At 42.8% G+C, this 14,856-nt stretch overlaps 1 protein-coding gene across 1 annotated transcript in view; it reads left to right on the plus strand.

Moving 5' to 3' along the window:
• Window positions 1–274: 274 nt before the first annotated feature.
• Window positions 275–14,856, plus strand: part of LOC126336633 (UDP-glucosyltransferase 2-like) — a 41,033-nt gene continuing 26,451 nt past the window's right edge. Inside the window, exons 1-3 of the mRNA XM_050000525.1 lie at window positions 275–401; window positions 4,178–4,362; window positions 11,807–11,988. Of these exons, the coding sequence (XP_049856482.1) occupies window positions 4,186–4,362; window positions 11,807–11,988 (359 nt within the window). The 5' untranslated portion in view covers window positions 275–401; window positions 4,178–4,185. The remainder of the gene's footprint in view (window positions 402–4,177; window positions 4,363–11,806; window positions 11,989–14,856) is intronic.

Here is a 14,856-nt window from a genome sequence, read left to right on the forward strand (position 1 = left end):
AGGATTCGTTTTCTTTCTGAGAAATACCCTTACATCGCGACGGTTTGCTCCCCTCTTATCGCCGGTCAAGTGGTGACACGCTTCAGGCATGCAAACGGTGCTAGAAAACGAAAAGCTACTTGGCTTACCGGGCAATCCAGCGGAAGCTGTGATGACACATTGCACAACTTACTGCACGCCGTCGCGTGGCAGACCTGTTATCGCGCCCGTCAGCAGAATCGATTCAAGGTCACGGCGGCTGCTGATGTGTATAATAGGGCTCTGCTGCAGAGAGGGGCCAGTCTGGGACAGTCGGACCAGGGTAGTGGACGGAGAGGTACCGACTGTTCACGGGGCACGAGTCTTCTCTCCTGCCGGTTAACGCCCTCTCGTTACTTTCAAACAGCTGCCAGGTTTCTACTGTAAGTTTCTTTGACCATCTGCCATACATTAGCCACATAATTATGCGTTTCAAACATCCGACAGTGTTAGCGCCAGTAATCACTGGCGCTTGCTCTACTACCTATTGAAGTACTGAGCACTGCTGCCGTGTTCCTGGTGGTTACAACAGGTCGAAGAATCTCTTTGCGTCTCATTCTGGCCTTTAATTACAGGAATTCATCGAGTTAGCAAACATAGGTATCGCCTACAGGGAACGCAGCGACCGTTGTAACACAGCCACAGGTTCTGATTTAGAGCATTTATTAGAGCCATCTCTCACTTTCCGTCGACGATGGTGCTGAGCGGTGGCTTTAACTTGTGTCTCTAGGGCAATCAGTATCTGAGCATGCCCGCATCTGATGAGCAAAACCGGCAAAAATAAATAAAATAATGCTGTGTTCTGTGCACTGATCTTTTGAGTGCTGACGCCATGAGATTACAGAAACTTTGCATCCTGCCGAGCTTTTATGTCTGTTTCATCATAGTGGCACATCACTTATGGAAACACTTCTACATTCTCCATGTTTCCGATGTGTGGCCGAGGTAATTTACGGTACCATTGTCATTTTACCTCTCCTCTTTTCCATTCTTGAACGTTGTGTAGGAACAACAATTGTCGATTAACTTCTTGTGAGCTCTGATTTGTCATATTTTTTCATCGTGGTTGTTTCGCTAGACGTAGGTGGCAGGAAGTAATATGCTTCCTGATGTTTCCCGAATCTTCTTCAGTCCACCTCCGTAGGTCAATAGTCAGCCCGTCTGGTGTGTTCCCGGAACTGCCAGGGATTTTTCCTTGGTGGTGGTGGAGTGGACGGACTGCAGTAGGGTGCACTCAGTATCGTGAATATGCCAATTGAAGAGCTACTTGATTGATAACTATCAGCTCCAAATCAAGATACCCGACCCCATGCCCCTCGTCACCAGATCAAAATGAAGTCGTTGGAAGAGGATGACGTGGCGGTCGGTCGGTACCGATTGGCACAGCTGGGTGAGAATGCAGAACCTTGTTTTGCCTTAACTCTCTTTCGAGTTTACGCTCTTTGAATTTCAACCCTCTCCGTGATACGTAATGCCTCTCTTGTGGCGTCTTCCACAGCAGTTTGTTGGGCATCTGTGTAACTGTTACTGTGAGGAAATGTGCAGCTCTTCGTTGGATCTTCTCTATCTCTTATGTTAATCTTACTTGTTAAGGGTGCCAGACTGATGGGCAGTATTCAGGAATCTATCGAGTGCGTGGTTTGTAAGGCATGTGGATGAGTTACATTTCCTTAACATGGTCGAAATTTTTCTCAGCCTGACATCTTCTCTTGGTAATTTTTTTGTGATCATTTCACTACAGATCGCAGTACGTATTTTACGGTTGTTACTGTTTCAGTGAGTTTGCACCCACATCGTAATCGAACAGTAAAGGACCTCTTTGCTTATTTACGCGCAATATTTTACGTTTATTTACGTCCAGGATGAACCGTCATTGCCTGCTGCAACAATCGATCCTTGCCCGTACGAGCCTGATCTCTAATTTCTGAAGATTTTCTGGTTCAAGAAGGGAGCTGGCGCTACAGACACAATGCAACAGAATGCACTATCCCACATGACACTTCACGAGTTCGTTTTATTTCCACACCAACTCGCTAGTAACGGCCTTAGCCCACTCTGCCTTCAACTAGATTCAGCTATGATGTCAAAAACCGAATGAAAGCGGATCTGTATAACGACTGCAGCAGGTATCAGGTTTTTCGATTTTACAAAACACCACCAGATGGCGATAATGAGGTGCGAAATCACCATTGTTTTAAAATTTGTGATTTGTTATTGCTGATAAAATTGTAATTCAAAATTTTTATTGGTAGTTTGCTTTCAGCGGGCATTAAAAAAACAGATTGGTGAAGGAAAGAAAGATCACATGAAGATTTTTTTCTGTGTCTTTTTTCTTTTTTACATGTTTCGTGAAGGCCTAAAAAAACACCAATGAGCAAGGCACCCCGATGACCTTTCTGCAATGAAGCACCTTCAGAATAGACCGTTTAAATGGCTCTGAAGTATTTCAGCACAAATTTGCTCCCATCAGCGACACCTTTCCTGGAGGATGTTCCAAATCACACGGACGCTGCGCACAACGTGGCTAGAGAAGGTCGGCATATGACTTAGCTGCCGTCTTCTGTGAGCTCAAAGATTTCGACTGATGAAATGAAAAAGCCGTCACAGGGGGCGAGTCCTGGGTATATTCGTAAGCTTAGGAAACTAAGCACCAATCTGAGTGTTCCAGATGAACCGAAACCAACAAATAGTGATCGTTCGCAATGCAGTTCGAAGAAAATGATTGCTTCTCGATTTGATTAGCCTTGTCATGTCGCAACATTGCATCAGAGAACCAAAGAGCAGTTGATTCTGAGTAATACAAAATAAAGTATTTGTCATATGTCTTCGAGGAGAGCGAGAAGAACAATCGGACACTCTTCATCACGTTAGAAACAGCTGTCACAAAATTGATTATTTGACGAGGAAAAGCATCGAAATAATACATCGTTACCCATATTCAGATGATTTAACGTCTAAGGACTTGTTTGGTCCCCTTATGTCAAACAAAAAAAGGAACCGAATTTTAACACCTCAGGCAATTGTTGCATAATATCAAAGCTATGTTATTGAAGCCCTGACGTGAGAGTGATAAATGTTTCCAGAATTCGCTTAAACGTATGTGGTGTGCGTGCTGTAAGACCTTCAGTACACACACCATCAGATTATTTGACTTGTCGCTCTAACGAAGTAGGCGAGTGTCAGCAATATGTCTCGTGGTCTTATCATGGCCTGTTTATCTTCTGCCGTTAGGTCAGACGATAGAAATGCCACTTGCACGCTCAGAGTAGCAGATTGACAGTGACCAACCGTAAACAGAACTTGATTAATTTTCACACAGATTCATTAAAATAATAACAAGCATAAAAATTACTTAACTTGGGTCTGGGTGCTATTTACAGCTCACAATCTGAAATTCTTTTGGTGTTGGTACGTTAATCTTATTCTCACATATATCTCTGATACTTGACAAAAGTGCCTATACATTTTTCTTCATGGCTATGTACAGGAATATAGTAATCTTATTAAGCGCAGACTGAAACTTGGCTATAGACTGGTACAGACAAATGTAGAACTTGTACCCACTGGTGCAGACAAATGCAGACTGACTAGTCGGAGGCCTGTACACTCGTTATAATACCTCACACTGCGCGAGTGTGATCCGCGAGCAGAAAAGGTTCTACGTTAGTAGCAATCTCATTGGCTGCGTTACATATTAATACGCGGATCGAATTTGGTCCGTCTCTAAGGCAGCGCCATCTCATAGTGTGGAGAAGATGAGCACTGCGCCTGCGCTGTTGTGCTTAGCGGGGCGCGCTCTAGAGGGAAAGTTGTGTATGCGCTGACTACGCGGAACTATGTACACAACAACATATGAAAAGTTTTATGCATTTTAACGTGAAGATCTTGAGAAACAGTAAAACAAACCTTGTTGAAACGATCAGCCTCAGAAAACATCGGTTGGTTTGGAATGGCTCCCAACGTTCCTGTCGTACCTTACACATGATGAAGATGATGTCTTGTTTGGTGGACTAGTTGCCGTAGCTTAAAAAAATAACCAGTTACTGTTAGCTTAATATTAACATTGATATTTGAACAGTTAGCCCACATTACCCCTACGTGTATGTTACCAGAAAACATCATCCACATATCCGCTGCAAGATGAGATTCTTTATTGCAGGAGGAACCATGTTGCGAGTGGTTGCAGTGTGGCTGCTGGCGCTGATGAGCGCATGCTCGGCAGCCAAGATCTTGGTGATCGCTCCAACCCCATCCATCAGCCACCAGCTGCCGTTCCATCTCCTGTCCAAGGCGCTGCTGCAGAGAGGACACCAAGTTACCCTCATGACGACGAACTCCCTTAAGGTACTCAATCCAAATGTTCACAATCAACAAGACGAAGTAGTACATTAGCGTATCAAGCATTCGAATCCATTATGCATTATAATTATTTCTTACATACATAGATCATATGGTAACTGCTAATGAATATTATACACTACTGGGAATTAAAATTGCTACACCAAGAAGAAATGCAGGTGACAAATGGGTATTCATTGGGCAAATATATTATACTAGAACTGACATGTGATTACGTTTTCACACAACTTGGGTGCATAGATCCTGAGAAATCAGTACGCAGAACAACCACCTCTGGCAGTAATAACAGCCTTGATACGCCTGGGCACTGAGTCAGACAGAGCTTCGATGGTGTGTACAGGTACAGCTGCCCATGCAGTTTCAACACAATACCACAGTTCATCAAGAGTAGTGACTGCCATATTGTGACGAGCCAGGTGCTCGGCCACCATTGACTAGACGTTTCCAGCTGGTGAGAGATCTGGAGAATGTGCTGCCCAGGGCAGCAGTCGAACATTTTCTGTATCCAGAAAGGCCCGTACATGACCTGCAACATGCGGTCCTGCATTATCCTGCTGAAATGTATGGTTTCGCAGGGATCGAATAAAAGGTAGAGCCAAGGGTCGTAACACAACTGAAATGTAACGTCCACTGTTCAAAGTGCCGTCAGTGCGAACAAGAGGTGACTGAGACGTGTAACCAATGGCACCCCATACTATCACGCAGGGTGGTACGCCAGTATGACGATGACGAATACACTCTTGCAACATCCGTTCACCGCGATGTCGCCAAACATGGATGCGACCATCATGGTGATGTAAACTGAACCTGGATTCATCCGAAAAAATGACGTTTTGGCATTCGTGCACCCAGGTTCGACGTTAAGTACACCATCACAGGCGCCCCTACCTGTGATGCAGCGTCAAGGGTAACCGCAGCCACGGTCTCCGAGCTGATAGTCCATGCTGCTGCAAACGTCGTCGAACTGTTCGTACAGATGGTTGTTGTCTTGAAAACGTCCCCATCTGTTGACTCAGGGATCGAGACATGGCTGCACGATCCGTTACAGCCATGCGGATAAGATGCCTGTCATCTCGAGTGCTATTGATAAGAGGTCGTTGGGATCCAGCACGGCGTTCCATCTTACTCTCCTGAACCCACCGATTCCATATTCTGCTAACAGTCATTGTATCTCGACCAGCGCGAGCAGCAATGTCGCGATACGGTAAATCGCAATCGCGAACGGCTACAATCCGACCTTTATCAAAGTCAGGAACGTGATGGTACGCATTTCTTCTCCTTACACGAAGCATCAGAACAACTTTTCACCTGTCAACTGGTGTTTGTGTATGAGAAATCGGTTGGAAACTTTCCTCATGTCAGCACATTGTAGGTGTCACCACCGGCGCCAACCTTGTGTGAATGCTTTGAAAACTAATCATTTTCATATCACAGCATCTTCTTCCTGTCGGTTAAATTTCGCGCCTATAGCACGTCATCTTCGTGGTGTAACAATTTTAATGGCCAGTAGTGTACTTTGTACAAAGACAGTACTCCTCTGCGAGCGAGAAAAAAAACTGCGAACAGAATACATTTCACGCTTATGAGAGCGAAGAATACATTTGAACGTTTTAAAAGTAGATTCGGGTCTATTTCTAGTGCACTAAAAAGACATGTTAACATCAGTTTCATTGGAAGCAAAGGAGCGGAAAAATGATAGCTGCAAACTCAGTGGTAACTTGAAAGGTTGAAAAAAAGGGACTGTTGTTATTGTATTTACCTTTTTCAAAACTGAAATGTGAACAACTAAACACGAAAATGTGAAGAGAGTGTGTCCAGTAATATCGTAGGAAAAATGAGCGCGACCTGATTATAACACACAGTGCATTTTGATAAATTAAAAGTACTGGGATGTTTTAGCATTTCAAGGAATTATATTTCGACATGTGTGTGTCTTTCAGAGAAGAACATATTCAGCAAAAATTGATTAAGTCCTCCCACAACTCCTCAGTTATGCCCAGTAAATAGACCTTATCACTCTCCACAGGAATCTATAACTAAAAAATTAACATGCATTTAACTGCAAAACACTTGATGTTGGCAGCAGGCCACCGAAACGTGTCGTGCTAAGAAATATTGCAGCTGTGTGCTTAATTAGTGAATATCCACTCCACCTGCTAAAAAGTTCTTTATTCAAAATGGTTCAAATGGCTCTGAGCACTAAGGGACTTAACTGCTGAGGTCATCAGTCCCCTAGAACTTAGAACTACTTAAACCTAACTAACCTAATTCCATCACACACATCCATGCCCGAGGCAGAATTCGCACCTGCGACCGGACTGGTCGCGCGGTTCCAGACAGTAGCGGCTAGAACCGCTCAGCCACTCCGGCCGGCTAGTTCTTTATTGTACTCTGTGACCGGTTCCGATTTCTATACTAAAGCCATTTTCTAGTGGAATTTGAAACTGAAGTTGTAAATCCTTAATAAAGCGAATGGTTAAATACTTAACGTAACAGGAATGTAATCGTTTCGGCAAGAGAAAGAAGAAAGAAGAACGTAGCTTGCATTTTGCTGTGGTGAACCAGCGTCAGGTGGTTACGAAAGAAAAAGTCGAGTAGATTCAAAGATGATGTGCCCATTATTGACGTAGGAAAAATGGGCGTGACATGATAATAAAAAAATTGTACACTTCCATACCTTAAAACTATTGGCGTACTTCAGTATTAGTAGGGATTTTATTGTGACATGTTCGAAAAATTTAATTGCATGCTTTTCCAATGACAAGCTGCAGCTAGTGGTTTAGATTTAATGAAATTCTAAATTTGTTCCGGGCTACAGGGTATCCAAGTCGAAATTAAAGTTACGCCGTTTCGCGCGACCGGCCATAGTCACAACACAGAGAGTTTTAGAGACCATTATCATGTCACTCACGCAGCGTGGAATGTTTATAAGGTAAGAGCATGTTTACTAACAAATGAACGCAGTTACTTTTGCCCGCTCACGCTGGAGAGGGAAATTTTACGCTCAACTTGGACGTACCACTGTAACCTGTAGCTCTTCCTTGGTAAAGCATATAATATAAAATTTCGAACATGTCGAAATATATTTCTTTGATATGCTAAAGCACCCCAGTACTTTTAATCTATCAAAATGCACTGTGTGGCCGGGCGTTGTGACCGAGCGGTTCTAGGCGCTTCAGTTTGGAACCGCGCGACCGCTACTGTCGCAGGTTCGAATCCTGCCTCGGGCATGGATGTGTGTGATGTCCTTAAGTTCGTTAGGTTTAAGTAGTTCTAAGTTCTAGGGGACTGATGACCTCAGATGTTAAGTCCCATAGTGCTCAGAGCCATTTTTTTGCATCGTGTGTTACAATCAAGTCGCGCTCATTTTTCCTACGTTATTATTGGACACATCACTTTTCAATCAACGTGACATTTGCTTTCATAATTATCTGACGTTGCTTCACCGCAGCACCATGCATGTATGCTTGCGTATCCAAAGGTTCTTTGGACAGTAATTCAGAATAATACAGCCACTCAATATCGTATTTACCTGCTGACGCCGGGCAAGCTGCCTTCAAGTAAATTGTCTCACCTGTACGGAAATGTACATAATGGATGTACGAGTACAGGTTGTAGACCAATGGTTGACGATTCATGGAACTTTTGGACTAGCCGTGACTCGTATACGGATAGCCACCTGGTAAGACAACCGCTCGCGATAAAGGGCAAATCTGGGTTCGAGTCCCGTTCTAGAACAGATTTTACTTGTCGTCATTCTGTTCTACAGCTGACAGTTGTCCACATTCGCAATTGCAAATACATTTATTGCATGTAGACATAAATTTTTCGTGTCGAAACTCCTACATTCCTGATATGTCGAGTATCTAAATATTCACTTGATCATGTATTCAGAATATCAGTTTCAACCTCCACTAGAAATTCGTTTCAGTATACAAGCCGAAACCGGATACGAACTCAAATACCGTTAGCACTTTAGTGGAGTGGGTATTCACTGATATCCATAAACTATTTATGTTTCATAACAAACAACTGCCTGCCCCATCGTCGTTTGTGTCGCTGCCTTGAGAAACAACACGCAGTCGCCTGTGTCTTGTCCTTCGTGGAGTTTACTCCTCTTTACAGGTCACGACTAGTAATCGAAGCTGCAGCATTAGTCTTCGCATTAAGCTACAGACGTGCATTTATTGTATCATGCAACAGGATGTAGCGCCCGGAAAACCGATCGAATGAGCAGAGAACAAATATCATCACAATTTGGTAACACTTACGAATTCATCCGGAGCCAATTAACTGGCACTCAGATGCAGCTAAGAAGTACACCCACTAATACAAATCGTAACAGTTCACTCACAGTGCATTGAAAATTGTATTTTAAGATAATTACGTGAAACAAGTAACAGCAATTCGCAGTGGGTAGTCCTGACTAGTTAGATAACATGGCGACCCAGTGAGAAAAATATCGATCGTTAAACATTAGTATGTTGCTGACGTTATGAAAAACATGGCGGCTTAATAAAATATAGCTCTGCAGAATTCTGTCATATAAAACAGAATGCTGCGTAAAATTTAAGCTATACTCTTACGTTGAATCACATTCCTCGCCACCACGTTGGAAATCGGGACAGTCTGAAAATATTCCACAACGTTATTGAAACGGTCATTGTAAATCTGACTGCTGCGAGTAAACGACCAAAGTGTCGTATTTCAACTAAACGTAGACCTCGGGTTATGCAACAGATCTGTTAGTCACAACAACCCATTTTCTTACATTCGCATTCGTTGGCTTCGCCAACCTTACTTGACCTCATTTAGAACTTGGGCTACGATAGATATCCGTTTGCCACCAGAGTCAGTTTTCTTTCATACACAATCGTTGGCTTCGTCAACGCACAACCGAACTGTCACCCTACCAGCCTAACCTAGACCTCGGGCTACCTTACAGGTCAGTCTGTTACCACAGCCACTCTTCCTCCAATTTGCGCATTTACTAAAAGAGGAGCTAATACCCTCGGTTGGTTAAGCTAGTTCGTATATAATTCACAGGAGCAGTTGCTACAACTCCGAGTTACAGTTGCCGACTTTACTCTAGATTGGACTCATATTTAAGTTTAACCTTTTAATTTGAAGCAGTTCATCGCTGTGGATATAAACTTAACACGTAGGTCTATCTGATAGTTCAAGAGCCGGAGAACAGGCCAAGGCTCTCGACCAATCTCGGGAGCTTTGGACAGTAAAATGTACAGTGTGAGCGAAAAGTCTTGCCCTGATTATAACAATTTATTACAGAATAACCGTTTGACATAATAATTTACATTTGATGCCGTTTCATACGTTAGTGTTACTAATTTTTTTTAAGACCACTTATGTTAGTAAACCACAATGTGTGCTCCCTTGGTAGCTCGGAGAATATCAAGATGGTATTCCAGTTCCCGCCAGGTGTTTCGTAACATGTGTTCTGTCACAGTATCCACAGCAGCTTGTATCCTGTATCCTAGCCTTCAGTTCGTCGACGTCAGCAACTGGTGTGACGAAGACTCTGTCCTTGATATAGCCCCAGAAAAAAAATTCAAGGGGCGTAATTTCTGCAGAGCGGGGTGGTCAGGGTATTGGACCGTATCTTCCAATCCACCGATCCGGAAGTGTTTCATCCAGGAAATCACGAGCTATCAAAGCCCTGTGGAGTGTGCTCCACCTTGCTGGAAAATTCAGTTGCAAATTCAGCAAGTGTCAGCAAATCATTCGGTTGCAAGGCCTGCACGATTTGTACTTTGTAAGCATGCAACCTCAGCCTTTCATGAAGAATCTTCACCACACTTGCTTGCGGTAGTTGAAGTTCATTCACGTGATGCTTGACGAGTTGGTTTAGACTGACCCCGTTGAAACGATTGCCAAACACGATCAACAGTTCCAACACTCACACGAGGCCTGCCAATTCGAGGACGATTTCCAACGCTACCTGTTTCGTTAAACTTTGCATACCATCGCTTTATTGATTTTACGTCAGGAGGGCTGCATCCATAAGAAGCCCGAAATTTATGCCGAACACTGATGGGCGATTTCGTCTACCTGCCAGGGTAGCTGAGAGCGCTAACACGCTGCTTCCTGGAGTCGGGTAGGCAGGCAGGCCCCGGATCGAATCCTCCCAGCGGATTAACGACGACGGCCGGTGTGCTAGCCAGCCTGGATGTGGTTTTTAGGCGGTTCTCCATATCCTCCTAGGTTAATACCGGGTTGGTCCCCACATCCCGCCTGAGTTACATGTCGCGCAGACATTTGAAACACATTCACACTCTTTCACGATTTACACTAGACGCAGACAGCTGGGATACACTATGGGGTGGTGGCAGGAAGGGCTTCCGGCCACCCCTTAAAATTAACCATGCCAAATCCGTACTTAACCCTGCCGACCCTGCGCACAATGCGGGATAAAGGCGGTAGCGAAAGACTGATGGGCGATTTCGTTTTGTGAAACGAAAGCACACATTGCAGTTTCTCCTGCTTCGACTCCATTTCGCCAGCAACTAACGTGACCTAACAGACCGTGTCGGTGTTGTGGATCACTAGCTCCGTCTATTGGTCACAACAACTAGTAACACTAACCTAGGTAACTCCACTAAATGTAACTTATTATGGCAAACGGTTATTCTCTTATAATTTTTTTTTATAATCAGAGCAAGACTTTGTGCTCACTCTGTATATCGACTGTGTATTTGTGCCGGAAAAGGACTCAATATTGGATTTTCCGCTTTACGCGATCAATCACTTTAACCGCTTCAAATACCCGTGCACGAATTTCGGCCAGATCCAAACTTCCATATGTCGTTCAACTGTCACAACCTGCACTCGTACGTTTCATAGATTCCCGTCCAGGAAAGACATATTTATTGAGAGTTAAGGGCCTTGTATTGGCGAATAAATACGAAATATCAGACCGAAGGAATATTGCCTGCACCGTACTCCTTAATAACACAGGTTCTGATAATTCGTATCAATGTGATCACTCTGTCTTCCTCTCCCATCTTTACAATTTGGCCATAAGGCATTGAAACGCCTGTTTGTAACTACGTCGCAATGGATCTACAGTTGCACTTTTCTTGAAACGAACTAAAATTGCATAGAAATTATTTAAGATGCTAATAATGAAAATCACTTTGTCTATTATTTGTAAAATTACTATTCGTTTGATAGCTCCTCTGTGTACTTACCAACCGTGTGGAGTAGACCTTACAAATTCCAGTCTGCAAAACTCCTGCGATATTTGCATTAACAGCAGCGAATGACAGAATAAAAATGTTCGAAATCTCGTTGCATATTAAACAACGTATTTTCGAGACTTCGAATTTTGTTTTTCCCAGAGGTGAGTACCATCTTGAAGCATTTGTATATCTTTTAAGTAGAATCACTGAGACTGTAATTCTCGTTTCAGATATCCCACGAGAACTATACCGAAATTGACTTATCGGTAGCTTACAACTACATAAGGGGTCAGTATGATTTTGTGAAGACATACGAAGAATCGCTGACGCAGTCGATGACAATAATGCGTGACCTTGGCCGTGGCTCAGTCGACTTGCAATTCGGTGAGCCGTCGGTTCAGAAATTCATAAGGTAAATATATTATTTAGGTTTAACTATTGTTTCGTTGAAATTATTATCCATTTCAGTGTGCCGACGAATAGGTATCTCTATATCTACGTGACTAGTCTGCAATTCACAGTTGCCTGGCAGAGGGTTCATCGAACCACCTTCAAGCTACTTGTCTATCGTTCCACCGTCGAACAGCGCGCGGGAAAAACCAACACAAAAACCTCCCCGTGGAGCTCTGATTTCCGTCATTTTTTACAATGATTATTTCTCCCTGTGAATGTGGGAGTCAACAAAAAATTTTTCGGTTCAGGTGAGAAAGTTGGTGATAGAAATTCAATAAGAAGATCTTGCCGCAACGAAAAACGACTTTGTTTTAATGATGCCACCCGAATTCGCTTATCATACCGATGGCACTCCCTCCCCTGGTTCGCAATAAGACAAAATGAGCTTCCCTTCTTTGAACATATTCGATGTTCTCTGCCAATCCTGTCTGATGCAGATCCCACACCATACAGCAATACTTCAGAAGAGGACAGTGTAATGGCACATTCCGATGCAGAGACATACAATACCTTTAAGGCTGCACCAAAGATTAAATTGAGAAGGATGTAGAATATAATCTCTGTAATGTGCATATTGGATTCTCTTTTGTTTCATTCTCCAAGAAGGAATTAAGAGACACTTTCGATTGTTGCCTTGTGGAGGATGGACGTAATTTTTGGTGTGTACGGAAAGGCAGCCATATTGTTAGTGTTTATGGTTTGTGAGACGAGCAGAGCAAGTCTTATTGTCGTGTGCATAAAAAATAGTGAGAAGTATCTAAGTTTTACGAGAGTTATTTAATGCGACGTAGCATTGTATTCCTTGGTTTCCACTGTCTTCGTGAAGTGAACCGATGCCGACTCAGGAAGTTACATACAGTAAACAAAGAGAAGAACATCAATGGCGACTAATGAATTAATATTGTGGTAGAAGGACGAATTCTACGTGTAAGATGAGAACTCTGAATAAATCAACAATGACGTAGAATTCAAAAATCTAATTAATCGGAATGGTAAATTATATTACAGGCAAATTTCACACAGAACTGAATTTGTCCGAATTCAAGCCGGTCAATACAGTCCGTAAAAAAGCCTTTCAAAAGTTCTAAATTTACAGTTCAATATCCATAACTTTTCCTCTTTTTTTTAAAAAAAAAGTCAATAAATTTATTTATTTTTACTTATTTCGCCACAACAGATAATCATAGTGTAGGCATTGTCTTTAAGTAGACCTGTTGCATCTTCTAAGTGTTCTACCAACAAAACGTAGTCTTTATTTTGCCTTCCCCGCAAAATTTTCTATGTGTTCCCTCCAGTTTATTTGTAATTGTAATCTTTAAGTACAATGGTTGCCCAGAAAATAATGCACAGCATTTTTTTCTTCAAAAATTCTTTCTTGAACATAATGAGAATTACACACAAGAGAGAATGGTGTTTTACCTATACACCCTATTTTTCCACGTGATCTCCATCCCCTTCTATAGCCTTCCTCCAGCGAGAGCCAAGGGCGTGCATCCCCTGTCGGTACCAATCCTTCTCCTGGTAGTGGAGCAGCGCTTCACTGTGTGAATCTCCTCCTCATCGTCCTCAAAATGTATTCCACGAATGACAACACCAGCTCGCTGCTACATGTCAGGTGTGACAGCCGTGGATGGTCTCCTTGACCGCTGTAAATTGTGGAGTTCCGCCGAATCGCCTTCTCATGATCTCACCCTCCGTGCCTAGCGACTAAATGTACTTCTGTCGACAGCAGATGCTCCACAGACTTTGCACACGCGTTTGTGAATATCCCCCACAGTTTCTTTCTCTGCAGTGAGAAATTTAATGAAGGCGCGTTGCTGGTAACGTACATCACCTATAGACGCCATTTTGAAACTGTCCTGCAGCTACGCTATCTGTCGGAAGTGACAGAAACTTGGCGCGCTCACTCAGGAGACTTCAAATAATACATACGTAAAGTTTCGTATTCGTAGCATTGTTTTCTGCTGAAAAAACATGCGATGAATTAGTTTCTGGGCAACCCTCGTATTTAGTTGATTTGCAGTCTTTAGATTGGCGCCATTTATCATGTAGGCTAACCGAAATTTAAAAGATTATTTTAGTACCCATTTGGATAATTTCACACCCTATATTATTTAGTGTCAACTGCCAATTTTCGCACCATGATTTTGCATGCAGCTCTCCATGCTACTATATCCTGTGCAAGCTTCTTCATCTCCCAGTACCTACTGCAGCCTACATCCTTCTGAATCTGCTTAGTGTATTCATCTCTTGGCCTCCCTCTACGATTTTTACCCTCCACGCTGCCTTCCAATACTAAATTGGTGATCCCTCGATGTCTCAGAACATGTCCTACCAACCGTTCCCTTCTTCTAGTCACGTAGAGCCACATATTCCTCTTCTCCCCAATTCTATTCAATACCTCCTCATTAGTTATGTGATCTACCCATCTAATCTTCAGCATTCTTCTGTAGCACCACATTTCGAAAGTTTCTATTCTCTTCTTGTCTAAACTATTTATCATCCACGTTTCACTTCCATACATGGCAACACTCCATACAAATACTTTCAGAAACGACTTCCAGACATTTAAATGTATACTCGATGTTAACAAATTTCTCTCCTTTAGAAACACTTTCCTTGCCATTGCCAGTCTACATTTTATATCCTCTCTACTTCGACCATCATCAGTTATTTTGCTCCCCAAATAGCAAAACTCCTTTACTACTTTAAGTGTCTCATTTCCTAATCTAATTCACTCAGCATCACCCGATTTAATTCAAGTACATTCCATTATACTCGTTTCGCTTTTGTTGATGTTCATCCTATACCCTCCTTTCAAGACACT

The sequence above is a fragment of the Schistocerca gregaria genome, chromosome 2 (genome assembly GCF_023897955.1).
Source record: "Schistocerca gregaria isolate iqSchGreg1 chromosome 2, iqSchGreg1.2, whole genome shotgun sequence".
Classification (NCBI taxonomy): Eukaryota; Metazoa; Arthropoda; class Insecta; order Orthoptera; family Acrididae; genus Schistocerca; species Schistocerca gregaria.